General features: G+C 36.6%; 2 protein-coding genes across 3 annotated transcripts; one reads left to right on the plus strand and one right to left on the minus strand.

The window, feature by feature from the left end:
• The first annotated feature begins 1 nt into the window (after position 1).
• PJVK (pejvakin) lies at positions 2–16,181 on the plus strand. 2 transcript variants are annotated; one of them, XM_021552427.4, is made up of 6 exons: positions 2–7,002; positions 9,077–9,272; positions 10,093–10,234; positions 10,940–11,057; positions 12,028–12,132; positions 13,415–16,181. In XM_021552427.4, exons 1-6 carry the CDS (start codon positions 6,792–6,794, stop codon positions 13,714–13,716), a joined length of 1,074 nt encoding a protein of 357 aa, XP_021408102.1. In that variant the 5' UTR covers positions 2–6,791; the 3' UTR covers positions 13,717–16,181. The 2 variants fall into 2 exon arrangements, with proteins under 2 accessions (XP_021408102.1, XP_085440670.1); XM_085584544.1 differs by having other exon boundaries at positions 2–159; positions 6,828–9,272.
• FKBP7 (FKBP prolyl isomerase 7) lies at positions 13,817–20,079 on the minus strand. Its single transcript, XM_021552426.3, has 4 exons — positions 19,819–20,079; positions 18,311–18,462; positions 16,047–16,180; positions 13,817–15,740 (listed from the first exon to the last, which is right to left on the minus strand). Exons 1-4 carry the CDS (start codon positions 20,025–20,027, stop codon positions 15,579–15,581), a joined length of 657 nt encoding a protein of 218 aa, XP_021408101.3. The 5' UTR covers positions 20,028–20,079; the 3' UTR covers positions 13,817–15,578.
• Positions 20,080–20,222: the final 143 nt, after the last annotated feature.

Below are 20,222 nucleotides of genomic sequence, written 5' to 3' on the forward strand. Positions count from 1 at the left end.
AAGAGGTGGGTGATAGTGGTAGCAAAAGCACTAAAATGGTGGCTTTTCCTCTCCAACTTTTTTTCACTGCAGGAATATTTTTATAAAATTTTTCCCATGTGATCCTCTGTGCAGTTTCTTTACATCTGTCAGAAACCACCAACTGCAGTCTCAAAGAAGGTAATTTTCTTTTTGGCAGTTCCTAGTTATAGCTTCATACTGCAGCTGATAAGAGCCTTTTTCTTTTTTCCTTTTTTTTTTTTTTCACTTCAGCTTGTTTTTTGTTATTAAAGGGAGCTTGCAGTATGCTTCTTAAATTTTGAGAGAGGGTGTAGAAAAAATTGTTCCTGATGTTCTCTAATAGATTTGAAAAAAGTGGAAATGAAAGAAAAAAAATTACTTGACACCCACCCTGTCTGGCCTCTTGGAAAAATAACAGTATGTGCGATTTTGAGATTTTTCCATTATGTGTTCTTGTCAGCTGTTCAGCCCTTAAAATGAAAGCATAATAAAAAATAAGAATTTGGTTGGGAGGAAAAATTAAGGTTTTTGTTATTTCCTGGCATTGTAAAAAGAACAAGTGTTCAAACAGTCTGGAATGCTGCCTGAATGGACGCACTTGCAAAGGAAGGGAAAAGGCTTTTTTCATGAATGGCAGGGCTTTCTCTCTTGTGTCAGAGTACACATCTTGTCTAAAGCCGTGCTCTGTGCGAAGGGGCACACTAGGAGCTTTTTCCCTGTTAAACCATTCCACAAGAGAAATTTAGCTCTGCTTTCACCTTTGTCCAGTTGAAATCTGTCCTTTACCTCTGGATGCTTTGGATGACTGTGAGTCAGCAGAATTACTGTGCATGAGTGAAATGTGAAAAGTTTTGTCTTTACTTAATTGATAAAAAAATCAACACAGCAAACCTTTGGGAATAGAGTGCCAGAGGCCTGAGAGGCTACATGAGCAACCTGACACCAAATTTAGCATCAAAACTATTACTTTAGGTATGAAAGAAAGTAAATTGCATGTTTAGCTTTAATCTAAGCAGGAGACAGGTGATGCTTCTTCATAACCACAAACATGTAGGCGCTGTGGTGTGGTGAAGTGAGACAGCGTGGGAAGCTATTGACAGGATTTCATCCTGACTCAGCTGAAGGAGTTGCCCACAGAAAGCTGTTCCAAGTTTCACTGCTGGTACAAAAATCTGTTCTGATATGATGATACATAGCATTTTTGCACAGCAACATATCAAGGCACATGGTTCTTCAAGACCTCATGATCTTACTAAATATTTAAGTTGGTCTAAATGTTAAAAAAACTCTGCACTTCAATAGAAAATTATTTTCCAGGAAAGTAATTATTACTAAGTCAGGTTAAAAGAAGCTAAGCTAAAATATCATTCGAACCCAGATTACTGGAGGCTAGTTGAGGAGGTACTCTATTTTTATTGAGTATTGAGTCTAATTTTACTCAAGGACAGCAAATAAAATGTCTTATATTTAGACTGTCATTTTTATTTCTGAGAGCTGTGTCTAAAATTTAACTTTGAGTAGATAAAGAGACAGGTTAGGTTATATCAACTGTATCTATATCTCAATAGTACATTAGCATATTAGTACATTTAAAAAATTCAGAAAATAAAAGGTGGCATAGATGTATGTTACAGACATGAATCTGTTGCGTAGATGCTTTTTGCCTGTAATGAGACTACATTAGATTATGTTTGTAATTACAAGGATAAGTTTCAAAGCAAAACCAAGCATGTAGTTGCTTTTCTCACTGATTAGTGTCTGGCTACATTTCCTTCAGTAAAGAAAAGAACCTGATTACTAGCTCAAATTTCACAACCACCCTAGGCTTCTTGAGCAGGTTTTTTGACAAGTCAGTGGAGGAAAAATTATAATTAAACATTCTCAAAAGGTTACTTGTTGGACTGTAGGTGGACTATCAGTTCTGGTAAGGATGTTGAGTTATTTCTTTCAACTGATAAAATTTTAGGTGTTGTCTTTTAAGTTCCTCTTTAAGTAAGTTATTTCTGAGGGCCTTGCATTACTTCTAGCAGTCAAAGAAATTCAAGAGCACAAGAGCACATCCATTCTGTAGTTCTAGTTCAAGAGCTGACTTCACTTAAATGCTGATCAGCTGACCTAGAATAACAGTATCAGGCTACTTTTCATGTTTGGTGACAAACATGTCTGTTATGTCACCTGTCTGTTAAAATGTTTAGTATCTGGAAACAGCTCAAATCTATTACTCTGTGCCTACAGGCATGAAAAGAATGAATTAGGAAACTAGATGAAGACATATTCTTGTCTTGAAAGCATGAAAAGGAACAGGCTGAATAAACATAGAGATTATTATGAAAGAGGATGCTGAATTATTGCATGCCCTACAAACACTGATTTCATTTTGTCTGTTTATGAATACTCTGTATCCAAAGGCCTTTGTAATAGTAATAATCACTTCTTGCAGAATGCTTCCCTGAGAAGTGACACATCAGCACAGCCACATGCAGTAAGTTTCATAGACAGAGGTTAATGGCCCAGTATCATAGGACAGCTAGTGTCAATGCCAAAAATAAAAGCAGTCCTGCTGCTCAGTTTAAAGCAGCAAGGAACAAGATGTCTATGACTGAAGGAAGATTTATGTAGATATAACTGTACCAGCACTCAGCAGATAGCTTAGCGTGGACAATGTAAGTTATAACATAGCAGACAAATCCTTTGTTTTGTAAGTTTGCTTTAGATACAGTGGCACAGTAGCATCTACAGTTCTACATCCTCATAGAGGTGGATGGGCAAGCCCACAAAGCTGTCCTGTCACACAGGCACACCTACTGACACATGCTGGGTGAAAAAGATTTGGCCATTTGGGCAGCATCCTTCAAAGGAAAAGAAGCATTAAACATACTTTAGGTCACACTGGCTTGTTTTTTTTTCCAGACTTGTCTTCACAAGCTAATAATGCTACATTATGAAAGTAGCTTTGTTATATACAGTAATGTTTATGTAACAATTGAAAGCTGGAAGAGGAAGGGAGAAAAGAAATCTTAAGTATTAACTGACTGGATAAACTGAGCTGGTACTGAAAAGATTAAACCCAAAATTTTCACAGTATTATGCTGGTGATTTGTTTAATATATTCTTAATGAACATAAAGATGCCGTCAGTTGCCAGACTGAGGGCTGAAACATGTGCCTGCTTCTCACAGGTGGTAAGTGTAAATGCAAATATACTATCTCAGCATACCTGTCCCTGGAGGACTACTTTTGCATTCCTTTTTAGTAAAGGCTTCATATGGATGTTAATGCATCCATCTCTCTGTTGAAAATATTGCCATTAATGCTGGGGCAATTACAAAGAAGAAAAAGCTGGGTTATTTCATGCACTTTAAAGATGGACACATGAAACATAGATTAAGTTATCTGTATGTTCATGAACAAAGGTCTGGAACCTGAAAGGTAAGTCTGTGGAAGAGCATATAAAGCTATCACTAGAATTTGTATTTCAGGAGCTCTGAAGTTGTGTAAGTCATGGTATTAAACTGGCTAGTTTTGCTCATACGTGAGAATTTCTAGACAAATGCAACCTCAAAAAAAACCCAAAAAAGAAGTCAAGTGCTGTTAAACCCACTCAGGATTTTGCAAAAACCCAAAAAGTGTGTGTGTAATTAGAACCATATTTTGCCTGGTAAAATGTTATTTTTGTTATCTCCTGAAATACAACAGTGTCTATATCACTCAGATCCTGTGTTTCTAGGGAAATACTCATGCCATATGCTGGAAAGTTAGGGAATTTTGTGAGTAATTTTTTCAGTAGCATTTTCATTTGCTGTTTTTTATATGTTAAATTCTTTCACTTGTTCTTTTGTAGAGGTCTGCAGGTAAACATAATACAGTTCAAATGCACTTGCAGTGTACGTGATACACTCCTGTTCAGTTGCCAGGAGATCTGGCAACTGATGGCATCCTTTTGTACACTAAGAAGATATTAAACAAATTGCCAGCATAATTTGGTGTAAATTGTGGGTTTAATCCTTTCAAGTGAAACATCAACTAAGTTTATCCAGTCAGTAAACACTTAAGATTTCTTTTCTCCATTCAACTAACTGCTTAATCATGCTAATCTTATGATATGGTTGACTGTGACAAGAAATAAATTAAAGTCAGATCAGTTCAAGTGGATTACAGATGGTTTAAGATTTCTGGTTTGAAAATAATGAAATAATTCCACATTTTCAGTTAATTGGACAAATCTCTAGCTTGCACTACCTTAGATCACATTATAAATGCCTCTTTAAACACTCTGTAATTACAGGTGACCAACATTCCTGCAAGGGATAATGTAGGATAACTAGCCAATATTAAACCAAAAATCTTTATGGAATTATAATTTAACTACACAAAACCTTCTGCATCTTCCAACACCATGCAGAGTGCAGGATTGTCCTCTAGGTTTTACTCTTTAAAAATCCATGTTTTTATCAATATGATGTGAGAAAAAAATACAGTATTTAGGCATAAAATATTCTCAACTATATATAGCTAATATTTGCTATATTACTACTCCATGGTTAACACCCACTCTGGAAAAACAGAACTCATCTTGCATAGGAAATAAAGTCTCTTGCTCTTCCCTCCTCAGCTCTGTGCTGAGGGGAGTGGAACATTTCAGCCCAGATCCTCCCCAGGGAGCAAATGTGAGTAAGGACTTTCATCTGCACAATTTGGCGAGACCAGGCAAGATTTTTTTATTCCAGTGATGACTCAGGCATAATTTATTCACTTGGAAGTTAAATGTTTTTCATTTATTCATTTCCCAAAATGAGAGGATGCCAGGGCTGCAGAAATGCTGGAAGTTCATAAGTACACTGGTGTGCCAAGTACAAAAGTGTCTAGTGCTGGAGGAGCAGGGAAATACCTTATGTTTCTTCACTTGGATGTGCAAAATTAGTGAATGTTTTCAGATCATGGCAATGTTACTGTACTCAGACTCCTGTTCTCTGATCTGTGGCATGAGGACAACACAAACATCTGCTGAAGCATTTTTGATGGATTATAGGGTGTTAGAGTAACAGGAATAGCATGTAAACATATCAAATGAAACTATTCATTATCAAAATTAGAGCTTAGATCAGACTGAATATGATCTATGACCGCATACTGAGTAAGAAAAATACAAATGCATGTTGAATAAACAGTGCCAGCTGGTCTTAATAATTTGTAGAAAAATAGTATCTTGTCAAACATATATATACAGGATTAATCTAAACCAAGGATCAAGGGGCAATTTTCATTTTAGGGTTCCCTTAGATATTTCTTCCCTTTGAAAGCTTTTCAGTTGTTTCAATTTGTTTTGATTGAGCAAATATGTGCAGGGTTTTTCAGATAGTGTAGTATGAAATTACATCCAGAATTAATTGCAGCCTTCCCCATGCTTTCAATTCAGTCGATATATAACCTGACTTGATTTTTCAGCACCCTCTAGAGTAAGCAGAAAGATCCAGCAGCCTTTCCTTTCATAACTAAAGTAATGCCCTCCTCTTTTTGCCATTTTGTTGGCTTTTCTGATATTCTGAACCTTTAAAAATATTATGGAAGTATTGACACATGATAAATTACTAAATAAGTGTTCATATTATAAAAACATTCCTTCAGGTACTTTTACATAAAGACCTTACTTCAGAAAACAAAAGCCAATCAAACCAATTGTAGCCTGGCAACCAGGGACAATATTCCTACTGAAGTGTAACTTTACAAGCCAGTGGCTGATGCTTTACCCACTGTAGCTGCAATGGGAATCTCTGGAAGAAGAGCTGCAAGGTTTAGCCAGTTCTGTGTTCATCAATCTTACTAGAAAATCAAGTAATTGCCTACATGAGGGTTGGTCAGCTCCTTCTGCCTCTCTCACAGATCCTCCACTGTGCTCTCTACTGTCTGTCTTCCTTCTCTTTACAGTTTTCTGTCTTTTTACACTGGGGCTTTATATCTTGGATTCTTGAGTTGCTCCTCATTTCTTCATATCAATACTGTCACTTTTTAATGCAATTTTAATTCTCATAATTTAATGAGATTTTCAGTAGTCTGAGCTAAATGCATGGAGCTCAAGCCTAGCCCTTGGGTCACAGACAGCTAAGTCCATGGGAGATTAATAACAAATGATGAGAACCCACTGGTGTTTCCCCCTGCCCCAGCCTGCTCTGATCTCACAGTTCAGCCCAGCCCAGTTCAGTCCCCAGCTGAGCTCTCCCAGGCAGGTTATGCCAGTGCTGTGAAAGGCAACACCATCTACAGAGCTCCCAGTGCTCATCCAAGTGTAATTCCAGTGCCCTCCCAGGGCACGTCTGGGCTGCTTTGTTGGTGTTGCTAAAACACCAGAATTCAGCTGTAGCAAGGACTCAACAAAGAGCAGTACACCAATAACTCCTAGTGGGAAGGTGAGGGTTATGAAAGTTAGTTTTCTGTTTCTATGACAGTAAATTTTGTCTTTTAGGGTGGCAATACACTGCCAAGAAAAGGTCACCATTTCCCTCTCAGTTTACACTGTTAATTCATTATTCATCATGCAGAAATAGAGAGCTTAACTGAAGGTCTCTGAGAGAAGTCTCAAGCAGTACACCACAGAAGTTCAGTAGCTAAGATGCTGTTGATTCTTTAAAAGTGAGATATAACTCACTCTAAAAAAAGCAGTTTGACAGATTTTTTCTCCAAAGCATGGTAATTTTTTTGCAAGAACAATATAAGAAGAATTGAACATGGGCTCGATGTCTGGAAGCTACACTTGATACAGAGCTTTTTTATTAGTATCATTATTAATGTCATAATATGTTTGCTGCTGCAACCAAAAACTTCGTTAAACAGGTTGGTGATGGAGGAAGATTAGTTCCAGTGCCCAGCCTCAGTGAAGCTGACAGATACCAACCTCTGAGCCTTGTGATTAAAAAAAGAAAATGTTTGCTTTCAAAAAAATCTAAATTTGCTTCAACACCTTTCACATTAAAAGACATTCTTCAAGGGGAGAAAGAAATTTCTGCAGGTAAGATTTTTATCTTTCTTCAAAGTGGAAAAATGCATGTTTTCTAGTAAAGACATAGTAAACATAGTTTAAACTGTGCAGGTAGTATGATGTTTCCTTAGTAAATGGGTAATAACATTTTTCTAGCTTAGTCATGTAATAAATATTTAAGAAAAAAAAGTACAAATCAAAATGGTAAGACAAAAGGGAAAAAAGGACTTTCTGGGAAAAGAGTGAAAAATAAAAAAAAGAAATAATTTATACTAAAAAGCCTTGATATTTTCTGAACTAGTATTAAACAAATTCAGTTTAGCCTTTTTATTTTTCACAAACCACAAATTCGTGACAGAGGTACTGATGTATGTTGATTAACTGCTACATAAAACTTGTTTAGAAATGTACCCCTTTGTCTGTATACTCACTTTTAAGTGTGTAAGAATGGCCTCAGCTCTGCAGCTCTTCCATGCTGGCAGTCCCTGGTGCTGAACTGACCTCTGCACAGGCAAAAGCATTTGAAAACAGCTATTACATCTGACTGGTGTAATTGGATTTTCATAAGACTTTTTCCACATTTGCAATCTTTGTGATGTATTTAAAGAGATTAACTGTTTTTAAATTTCCTTTTCTATGCCAGAGTGTAAATTTTGAGGAGATTCTAACAGAATTATGAGGTGCAAAATTGAACTATACTGCCTGTATCTTCCTATACATTCCTTTGAAAAGTGTGTAATTCATGTCTACAGGTTTTCTCAAAACCATTTAATTGCTTTATTTTTTTTGAAATGTCAATTTTGGCAAAATTATTGATGATATTACTGGCACAACAAATGCATCAGTTAAAAACTCTACTAAGAGAAACTAATATAAGCACAGGAAATACCACTTGATGCCACAAGAGGGGATTTCAGGAGACAAACATGATAGGAAAAATCTTAATCCTAAATCTTACATTCAGAAGAAGTCAGCTGGCTTGTCCTGAATGGAAAAAAAATAAACAAACAAACAAACAAAAAACCCCAAAAAAACAAAACAAAAAAACCCCTCCCAAAAAATCTCATTTAAATGTTGCAAAATCTCATTAAAAATTCTCACAAAACCTTACTAGTCTTTTCTGTAAAGGTTAAATGTTGTGCGCAGAAAGTATTAAGAAAATCCTTTAACATAACCAAAGGGGTTTGTAATTTAATTTCCTTTTTTATGTGGCAAAGACTAGCATTTCCAATCTTTTTAGTATTATAAAAAATATATTAAGCTTCTTTTTGGTTAAAAAATAAACATAAACAGGATTCATAGTAGGTGACTTAATAATGTCAATTTATCCTAATATCTGCAAAGGACTAAAAACAAAAAAGGAGTAAACCGCAGATTCTTACATGTATTTGGAAATCTAATCCCTGTGTTCATTTTAATTTGGTAACCAATGTGTTCTAGTATTTCTTCCGTTAGTGTAATGGAAATGTATTTGATATTATAAAGACATTTTTGTAGAGGTGCTTTGGTACCTACCTTTTGATTGTACAATGATTGAATGCAAGCTTTCAAGCAAGTCAGAATTAATCTGTAGTTTTCCTTTAAAATAAACAGACATAGTTGTTGGGCAGAGTTAATGTTACTGGTACGCCTATGTCTCATTCATGTATTGCAAAAATGAAGAAAAATTAGGGTCTTTGTAGGACATCTAGATGAAATTCAGAATTCCCTAATATTTTTTATACAGTGGCTTTCATTTTATTCCTAGCTTTAATATTCTCTGTGGCCTCCACTGAATCATTTTGGGTTTCAGAGCTTCTGTCATTAAAGTCAAAACTTACTACATGTGTAGTTTATATGTATCAGCATCATAGTTACAGGTGGAAGTACTTGAGGAGAATAATGATGAACACAGAAATTTGAAAATAGCTCTAATCAAACCCAGGACTTCTATGTACTCTTTCCATCAATCATCAGTAGTAACACCAATAAACAAGGGCTCGATGTATTTCTGATTTTCATATCAAAATGGTAAGCACAGTAAAAATGGTACCATTTATTCTTGCTATGCAAAAATCCTGTGTTCAGACTTTTCATCACACACAGGTTATCTTCTTTTACTCAGGTGTCTCGTCTTACCAGTTGCTCAACTATGAAGACAAATCAGATGTTTCGCTTAATGGCAGAAGAGGAAATCAGATAATGAATGATGTTGGGTTTGATGTTGCTGGATCAGATTCTGTTGCCTTTAAAGCTTCTTTTGGCATAGTGACCAAACACGAAGTCGAAGTACCAACATTACTTAAAGAACTTACTACAAGGTTGTATTCTGTGCTTTGATTTCTGTCTCTATAATTCTTAATTCATAATTCATAATTTCCATAATTATTTAATACAGTTATGCTGAAAGTCCAAAGTTGTTAGGTTTTGATTATCTTTAGCCAATCAGTAGCAGTCACCATCAGATATTTTCAAGGGTATCATGTCGGATCACGGGATTAGACACATGACCTGTATAATACAGGCTGTACAATTTTCTGAATTATTTGAATTACAGTGCATCCCAGTAAATTATTTACTATGCATGATGCAACATTTGGCATTTACAAATATATTTTGTTACCTTGTTGGTATTTACCAAGAAGCGCATGCCATTTTGTATCTGCAACCTGTCTTTCCATATTTTCCTAATTTATTAATAACCTTCAAATGTTATCATTAATAACCATGAGTGAGGAAAGAGGATCTAGTCTCCTCCAAAAAAGATTCAGTATTATAGAACTGCCATTTTTTGTAGAAATTCTTCTACAAGCACTTGTTTCACGATTATTTAAAAGTGATATAGGGTTTTTTTCAGTTAATGGCACTAAAGCCAAAGTCAGATGGACAGGCTTTGAATTTTCCAGGCTGTCCCAGATATCCTCCATAATATGTGTAGAATACTGGCTTTCCTTGAATTTTTTACTTCTGTTGCCAAACACTGAAAATCAATATTAAGTTTCCAGAGATTTCCTTGGTCAGTTGTTTTACTGCTATGAAACAGGTATTATGGTGATTTCTTTACTGATTTAATGTTACTTAGCTGCTTTGAAAATGGCTAATTATGTCTGAATTTCCTTCCTGCCTCCCTCTTGATTTTAGAAAAATAAACTTTGATCATTGTCTAGTCCAGCAATCAAGAAAAAGTAGGATGGAAATTTTGTGTGTGGTCATGGAAAGTATTCGAACTACAAGGCAGTGCTCATTAACTGTCCATACTGGAATGCGTGGAGAGACAATGAGGGTAAATATGTTTGGCAAAGTTCTGTAACTCAAATGATCAAGCATAAAAAGCTCATTATTATAAATGTTATGGTTTGATTTAATTGTGTTTTTATAATATAAACTCAGAAAAAGTCTGAAGTCAATCAATACTACCGTACTGATGCAAAGTGGTTTAAAAGTTGGTCTTTTGTTAGCAGTGCTTATAGGACAGAGGGATGGGAAATGCATGAAAGGCTAGACAATGAGCCATTGCTTGGGGTAAAGCCTTGGCAAAAATGTGGAATTTACTACTTCTTAGTTTGACTTTCTAATAAATGTATAACCTTTCTTTCATTATTATGGTCATCTTCTGTAACATATTGGAATTTCAGGTTATTACTTGAAGGGTCAGGATCTTACTCCTTCTCTTATGCTCTTCCTCCCCTTTCCCTCTCAATGTGTTTGAATAATTAAACTTACAAGTCTTCTTACTTCACTCTTTCTAGTATTAATAAATCATCCACATAATTTTCAGTAAGTGATGCAAATTGCTCTCTCTGTATCAAAATTTATTAAAATGCAAAGTAGTTAATAGAAAATTCTTCAGTTGTGAAATTTGATCTTCAATTTCAAATTTTCCACCTGGCATTGTAATTCTCAATATATGAAGTTAAGATTAGTATTTTGTTTATTTATTCATTTCAATGTCTAACGTTTTTTCTTTTGATCCTTCTCTAAATTATAGTTTCACATAATTGAAGATCAGAATTATAAAGGGCGGGACAAAGCCATTGTTTTTCCTGCACATACAACTATTGCTTTTAGTGTATTTGAACTCTACATTCATTTGGATGGTAATTTCGGTAAGTGATGTGAATTACTGTCATTACTGCTATTATTTATAATGATCTAAGTTTTTAAAACTGCTTTATTGCTCTTGATATACATAAGCCCTGATCCCATACAATGGGATGCTTTAATTTTATGCACATAAGTATTCTGACATTCTGACAGAAACAGTGCTTGAAAAGAAAAACAAGGCAGGTGCTAGAAAATAGTCTGCTGTGCGAACATTTCTTAAAAGTTAGACTTGGTATTTTTTAAATTCTGTGGTGGCATGGAACAAAAAGCCCCACTTAGTTATATTTCTAGCTGGTGGGAAACAGGTTTCTGAGACTACCTGTTCAATTTTGCATAAAATAGGCAAGTACAAAGAGACAAGTAGAGAAAAAAGTGTACAGAACTTCTAAACTAATAACATTTTTTTCTGTTGGGGCTTTAATTTCAATCTGATACATCATTTGCACATATAAATATCTAAAGCTATTTAGGAGGAATTAATTGCAGAAATTGGAAACAAATAAAAATTTGCATAGCATAGATTTTACCTTAAAGTATTTATTTCAAGTTATGGTTAGAATTCAGTATCAGAAGAGGTGAGTACAGAATTCACAGCCTTGCTTACTATGTTTCATTTCTACTTTCAAGTAAGACTACAGAAATGTTTGTCCTTCAGAATCAGGGCTTCCATTGTTATGCTACTGACCATTCTGACCCCTTAACATGACCATAATTTGTGCATGAATCAAAACAGGCTCTGAGGATGTTAATTGAAAGCCACCAACAGTTAAAAATTACCATCAAATCTGTGTTACTTGATTCTGTGGACAATTACTGTGTGCAGACGTGTATTAAAAAGTTATACTAGCCATTAAAAACATTAGCAAAGCTAGATTTAATCACTGTTAACTTTATTGATTAGAAATCATATTAAATTGTTGTGCAATTATGGCTTTTATATTTAGTCCTTTTAAAAACTTTTCATTTTTACAGAACTTTGTGTGACTCCAATTGCAAAAGGAGGATTTGAAAGAGAGAAATCTGGATCATCTTCACTGACCAAATTCAGGAGATTAAAGAATAATTTGTTTCATCGAAGTATGACTTTTGACATTTATATACAAATGTCTTATTTAAAAGTGTATCTTTGTTTCTTTAATTTCTGTCCAAGATGAATGTTTAAAGAATTTGATGCAAAATGTACCTCTCAATTTCTAGTGTATTGAAATGATTATAGAGTTATTAAAATTTACATTTGAGAACCTGTCTCTCAGAAGTAACAAATCTTTTCTTTAAACTCTAAAGATCTTAAAATGTATGGCTGTTGATAAACCGGTAATGAGTAATTACACAGTTAACACTGAGCCTATTTCATGTGTTTGCCATTTACAGCTTGTTATATACAAGTTATAATTATAGTAATATTTGAAGGCAAAAGCTGTAAATATTTTTTGTAAATATCAAACAATATTAACTGCAATAATTGAATGTACTCCTTAGGCTCTATGTTCCCATGGCAGGATACCATCGTAGTCCTCTTTTCTCATTCTAATATGAACATAGCATCCAATAAAAACGCAGATCCCTGTATGCAGCTTTAGACCAAGATCTTAAACTTGTAACACTCCTTGGTCCAAGTACGTTGGAAAACTGCAGATCTGAGTGTGAAGATAAATGCTGAGCAGTAAGCATGTCCCAAAAGCTGCTGTGTGTAGGTGTTCTTCCTCCACTGTATCCCATTCTTGATCAAAGAACTTCTATGGACCAAGCCTTCAGTGCTGTTCCAGTCCACACAAGGGGAAAAAAATCTTCAGTGGGTATGATATATCTCAGGAGCTGTAGCTGCCTGAAAGTTCTTCACTCAATCTAGTCAGTCACTGAAGAGAGAGGGAAAGGTAGGTAGTTCTTACCTGTCACATCTGGATACCCAGAAATCTGCTAGGAGGTTAACAAGTAGTCTGAATTTTCTAAACATATTAAGTATTAGTGGGATTTTTTGGTAAATAATAGGAAATAAAAGTGAATTTACAATGTTTAGAAAATAAAACTAGAAATGCAAAAATAAAAACAAGTACACAGCTGTGGTTTGACTGCACCAATTTCTCAGAAGCCTGCCTCATGCCTATCCTTCACGTATATTTCAAAAAATGTAATTACATAGGTCATATACAAAAATTTCTAGCTTTTGTCAGTGTCTTAAGTGAAGCTGAAGAAAAATTTTTATCATACAGGGTTTTTGATGGGAAGCAGTCTATATGGCATGCTTAGAACAGTTTTGTGCATCAGTTGTTATTTCTATAATTAAACTGATATTTTTTAAACCACAGATCGTAATGTAATAACAGAATACTGCTTCTTTTCCTTGTGTGCTCTTTTTCAGATAAAGGAGTAGTGGAAATCGTTGCTAACTCTGATCCTTACTTGGAGGACCTTTTTGCAGATTATTATGAAAAAGCTGCAAGCATGACTGATCTCTCTACAAGCTATCTCAGAGACGGTTCTCATATCCGAATTAATTTACTTAATAACAACATCCCCAAAGGCCCCTGTGTCCTTTGTGGAATGGGAAGTTCAAAAAGGGAGACAGTCTATGGATGCCTGGAGTGCTCTTTTAATGGACAGAAGTATGTACGACTGCATGCCGTGCCCTGTTTTGACCTCTGGCATAAGAGAATGAAGTAACTGATCTGCGTAAGTGCCTGTTACCACAGACATGGGCATAACCGTGCCACAAACTTTTTGGAGTTAGTGAATATGTCTCCAATTGAGAAATGCAAAACAATGGAAGTGCAAAACATTTTATTACGCTGTTATCTTCAAATTCTTTGCTTCACAGTCGATAACCTCTACTTTAAAATGCACATGAATTTCCTGACATTGCTGTTTTTCGTAGAACTTTCTCATTATCATAATTAAAAACATACTTTTAAATAGTATTTTCTAATGTCAAAATATATGCTAGAACTTAAAGTTGTTTACACAAACTTATTGTTAAACCCCAAAATGTTGCCTTTCTCTACACTGGCATATGATGGTTAAATGAGAATATTTGTTAATAATTTAGTGTTCTCATGAATGTTTAATTGAAGTATCAGATTAAAAACCATGCTAAAACTTAGCTCAGTCTAATGTTTCAGTTACAAAAGGAAACAACTGGAACTATGGATGGGAGCTTCATATTAGGGTGCTGTTGCCTAATATCAAGTTTGTTTAATTATGAAAAAGTACCAGCCAGTCTACCTGCTGCAGTTGGATTCTGCATCACAGCTCCTCTGTTCTTTTATGTGCTCAGAAAAATACCTGCTTAGCAGAAAATGTTTTGGAAGCTTATGAAAATAATGGAACTGCTCACTCCAACAAGACTTCAGGGGTGAAGGTCTTTAACAGCTGCATCCCAGCCTCAGGAAACTCAACAGGAGTCTGTTGAGGACTGGAACAACAGAAAGCTCTGTCCAGGGCTGGGACTAGGCTGCGGGGCAGGGCGCTGTTAAACTTGTCACTGCACTGTTTTACCCTGGCAGAGCAAAAAACCTTTTTATACCTTTTAAAATTATTTCAAGGATAACCCAGTATGGAAGCTTTTTTCACTTGTGCTGCTACTTTCACTGTGTACATCTGATTATTACATATTGATGTGAATACAGCCATTACTTTTCAAGTGAGAAGAGTGAAGTATGTTACACAAGCGTTATGATGTGTTCTGCACAAGCAGAACAGTTAACAGATAAAAGTACTGTCTATTAACTATTGCTACTTTGCATTTTTCCAGTGAGGAAAACCAGAGTGATGCCCAAATAATTAATTAATTATGTTTTTATACAGCATCTCCCATCATCTTCAGCCTCATTCAATTAAATTATGATAGTGTAGATTTTTAACTTGGTGTTGCTGAACAAACTGGCTAACCTGACCATTTTACTAAGTCAAAGTTTAAACACTCTCCTAAAGTACTGCTTTTTCTTCAACACCAAATTCTTTAGATTAATATTACATCAAAGAGGTTATTTTAAAAACATTTTTTGTTTTTATCTTAACATTCCATAGACAAAGTTTGCCCATGTTAATGCCTTTTATAGTTAATTGCTGCAAATGGCCTTTCTTCAAGAAGCTAGGCTAGAAGCCTGCAGGGGTCTAAGAGCCGTATTCCTGGGACTCTGTTTTCCCTCTTTTATTTTACAGGGGATTGAGAAGTGGTCAGCAGTTACATTCCAGCTATGTCAAAGGTTATTGTAACTTTTGTGTCCTCAATTGAACAAAGATAATTATTTTCATCAGTATTTCACCAAATGAGAGACTACTGAGCAATACTGTAGGATTGGAACATGTTGTAGGAACCACATATATTATGGTGTACTTCAATTTTATTTCTTTCTTTTGAAACATCTGACACATTTTATTAGCTGAATGTTAAAAATAAGATTTTTACAGTCACCTTAAGAGATATAAAAAGATTCCACTATAAAAAAAAATACAAAAATTCTGTGACAAAGTATTATTATTTAGAATTCAGTGTGCAGAAAACAGCTGAAAATATTTTAAAGTACTTAGAGTTCATCATGCTGGTAAACATTGTACTCCTTTGCTGATATGAAGCCATCTCCATCATGGTCATTCTTCTTAAATATATCAGCTAAGATTTCATCATGGGCAGAGGGATGACGTTTTTTGCCATCTCTTGCAAACTCTTCTTTCAAATACTGGCTTATCTAGAAGAAAAGTAAAAAGTCAAATCATTGTGACTTTTATGCTAGCACTAATTTAGCTGTCTTCAAGGACACTGGGGGTATACAAGTAATGTATTGTGATTCCAGTGCAGACACATCTACAGCTTGTCTACAGGAAGTGTGAGACTTATTAATGTATTAAAGCAAATTTCAGCAACCTACAGCACAGTGTAGTTTGTGTAAACACACAGAAACCGTACATAATTAGCTGCAGCAGAGGCAGCTCATGTAAAGGTAACAGTGATGCAGCCACACCTATAGTTTTATAAATTATTTGTATCATATTACCTCAAGTTCAGAGAGTTTCTTGTCGCCGTCTTTGTCTATTTGATTGAATGCCTCAACACTACGAGGTCCTTTATTTACTGCATAAAGTTCAATCTCAAAGATCAGTGTTGCATTGGGTGGAATCTTACCCTGTGCTATGTATAAAGGAAAAAAAAGTGTTTAAGGAATCAGACACTATGGGCAGAGATCACATGTATGATAAATTCACAGGTAAAGGATTTCTTTATTAAAAAAGGCTGTGTTAATATTTACATTAAACTCCAAATTTAAATGTTGTACATCTAGACAGGAAGATTGTTTGATTGTGTTAGATAAATGATTTCAGAAGAAACTTGCTGATCATGTACCTGCCTGAAACAAAACTATTGCATACCAATTCAGGTACTTTCAGCGATTAGATGACTGGTTATCATGAAAAACAAATACTTCTAAAGTTCTCATTCTTTCACATCCTGTCATATGACAGGGCTTATTTAAAGACTGGTTCTAAGATATATGTCTTTATTAAACAGCTGCAATCTGATTTAAAACATAACAGTAGTTCAATGCTCCTGTGCATTGTCTGTCTGAAGAAACAGACAATACAATGTTTTACCTACTTTGTATGAATTATACCTATGAATTTACCTATGGTAAAAAGTATTTTATCTATGCTGTAAAACAATGTTTAAAATGTACATCTCAAAAAGCAGCAACAGGATGTAAGTCATTTGACTTGCAAAAAAATCCCCATAGAAACTTCAAACTACTGGAGCACTTTGTCTGGCCTCTGAATTAAGAAAACAACTGTAAGAATTCTTTGTTCCTGAATCAAAGCATTTTCTGCCACCTGATGTAAAATCAGCACTGCCTACAAAAATAGGTTCACGTACCATGCATCTGGCAAAAAAGGGGAACTGAAAAGAGACAGCAACAAATGCAGTCTAAAGATAGTGCCAAAAGAGCATAAAGAAATCATGCAATATAAAATTAAAATGTAAACATGCAAGCTGCCAAAGCCAGTGAGCATGACACTGTAACCTCAGAATTTTGAGCTTGTGCTCATCCTTCATAAACTAAAGAAAAGCTAAAGAATCTACACTGTTTGTAAACAGAAGATAAACAGAAGTATTATACTACTCATCTAAAATAGCCATAGTAAAAATAACAGGTTTCAGAGTTAAAAAGGTTTTAACTTTCCATGCTTTAGAAAAGTACAAATTTTAAATTCATCTGAATATAAATAATGATTTAAATACACCTTACAAAAGAAAGAATATAGAATACAATACTAGAATTCAGTGCCAGCAGTTTACAAATATACATACCAACAAAGGAAAGACATGTAAAGATTTAGAAAGCCACATGCATCTTTTCTAATTCAAGATTAGGCAGGTATCTTCCCCAGCATGCAGGAGTACGCTGAGACAGAGGACAGGTGTGCTGTAGGAAAATGCTATTCCTTCAAGTGCTACCTGGAACAAACAGTTAATACTAGTATTAAAGAACATTCTTTTATTTGTATCAGTGTTTTTCCTTTTTTTATGAAATTGTATTAAAGACAAAACTGATGCATTGAATTCTGACATATCAGTACCAGAGTATTACTACAGAGCAAGAGCTACCTTTTCACAGAAACTACTACACCCAGGTCAGAGCTGAATTTATCTACATTTGAGTGTTGAAACACTGCATAGAACTTATACTGGAACTTTTTTTTAAGTAATCTGCACACTGAATTATCTTATATTCAAATCAGATTTCAGGTATTGCACTGTTGCAATTACTGTGTAATGTGATAATGAGAGCCATTAACTATTCAGAATGTAAGCAGTATTTTAAGCAAATTATTTCTACTTAGATTAATTGCACTGCAACGTATTTCATTTTACTCAGAAGATGCAGATTGTCATTAAAAGGCTAAACAGGTAGCAGTCAAATAATAAAAAAATGTGACTGGAATTTAGTATATTAACACAATAAGGCTGATATTGCTCATGGAGATCTTCCTTTTGCTGCCAATTTTTCACACTATGGCAATACTTGGGAAAACACATTGGGTGGCGTGTACTGAGTTCTAATGGGAACTGCAAGGCCTGGGTGTGGGTCTGTGGTCAAGACTACTTAAACTGAGTAGCAATGAGCAGGACTGGGGCTGCACAGCTGCACTGCCTCCAAATGGGAGCCCCAGTTCTCACAGACATTTACAATACTATGTATTCTATGTTTCAAAGGGTAAAAAACACAGGAAAGACAAAGTTTAAAGTCATAATTTCTTTTTTTACCATATCCTTGCTGTCCATATGCTAATGATGGAGGAATTGTCACTTTCCGTTTTTCTCCAGGGCACATATTCATCATAGCAATATCTAAGCCTTTTATGACTTGTCCAACACCCAGAACAAACCATTTTGGATGACCTTCATTTTGCGTCCGACTATTAAAAAAAAATTGTGCATGAGTAACGTTAATATAATATTTTTTAACATCAATATAACTTTTAGTTGCAGTTAGAACATAGATTATTAGCACACAAGAATGTTTAGAGTGCAAGAATACAAAGTATAAACACTTTTTCTGCTACATTTATAATTTAAGGTCAAATTTTGATATATGTAAGGGGAAAACCTCCTTTTAAAAAAAAAAGAACACCCTTGTTTTTGAATTTCTTACAACAACATCCAATCTTCCTGATCATATACACTGCATGCCAGAAACAAGGTGCCACTGCAGGCAGTCTCCAAGAAGGGGAATGTGGGGAGCACTAGAAAGTGAAAATGTCTTCAGCAGTTCACAACACTGTAGGATGGGATGGGACTGAGAGTGCAGGTGCGTGCTGGTGGAACCTGGCAATGTTGGCTGTAGGACTGTGTGCTCACTTACCATTCTGGCCAGCCCAGACAGCCAATGTTTGAGGCACCTTCTGGTCTTATGAGGCCTCCCCAGTACAGGCACTACACTGAACAGCAACTGAGCAAAACATCCAGAGAACAGCGCTCTATGTACCAGTCAGTCACTTCAACAGGTAAAGAAATGCACGTGAAATGGTACTGTTAAATGTAGAATTATCCTATATACTAACTGGTTTTTCTTAAATTATACAGGTAGGGGAATGAATCAAGATTTTGATGAGCTAAACTACTGAGATAAGCTATTGTCTGAGGATAGATGGATGGGACAAAGTGAAAAAGCAAAAGACTAAATGATAACTCTGTGGTAAAATGGATGGCACAACAAATCAAGAAGGGAAACAGCAACAGGCACGAGGCAAAAAGGCTGCCAACCACTAGTATAATAATGTGGTTACACTGCACAGCGCCAACTATGTGGAAGTGGATGCTATATAAAACTTTCTGCCCAAAATTGTCAGTATGCATTCCTACCGGGAGCTCCTCCTCCCAGCCTGAGTTTTGCTGCACAGGTTACAGCACAGGACACGGAAAACATCAACATCATGTTTTGTTTTTTTTTTTCCACTCTGACAAATGAAGGCTCCATGTGAGGTGTGGGCTACAGGCTCTTGAAGTTTCCCCCTAGGGATCCTTGGACTCCTGGGGACTCCAGTTTGACCCTGGGGAAGTTCTGCATCCCGGAACACTCGGCTGAGAATAAGTCAAGATTGAGACGGGGAGAAATCGCTGTTGCTGATGCAGTCAGTACGGGCCCCGAGCTGTGCACTCCGGGAGCGCCCCGAGTCCCGCTCATCTGGCTTCGGGTGAGTGGAGCGGCCGCGCCCCGCGCCCCGCCGGGCCTGCCCACCGCCCGTCCTCCGGCCCGCTGCCACCTGGCTCACCTGCAGTAAAACTTGGAGCCGTCGCTGGCCAGGAATCCGTCATAGTGCGCGTTCAGCAGATCGCCCTTCTTGCTCTTCGGGCTGCAGGCCTCGGGGAGGTGCAGCACCTCTATCTGAACCCCCTCCGCTGCCGCCGTGCCGCCCCCAGCCCGCGCCGGGGCCGCCAGCAGCGCCAGCGGCAGCAGGAGCAGGGAGAGCCCGCGGCCCATGTCGCTGCGAGGCGGCCGCCGGCGTGGCACTGTCCCCGCCGCGCCGAGGGGCGGGGGCCGGGCCGGCGCCGCTCCGCCCTAGCCGCGCCGGACGTGGGGACGCGCCCGGCCCAGCAGCGGCCGCGAGGCGGGCGGTTCTTCGGGCCGCCCTCTTCCCTCAGGAAGTGGAGGGGACGCCGGGAGCGGCGGGGCCGG

Source organism: Lonchura striata, chromosome 7, assembly GCF_050655825.1.
Source record: "Lonchura striata isolate lonStrDom1 chromosome 7, ASM5065582v1, whole genome shotgun sequence".
NCBI classification, from domain to species: Eukaryota; Metazoa; Chordata; class Aves; order Passeriformes; family Estrildidae; genus Lonchura; species Lonchura striata.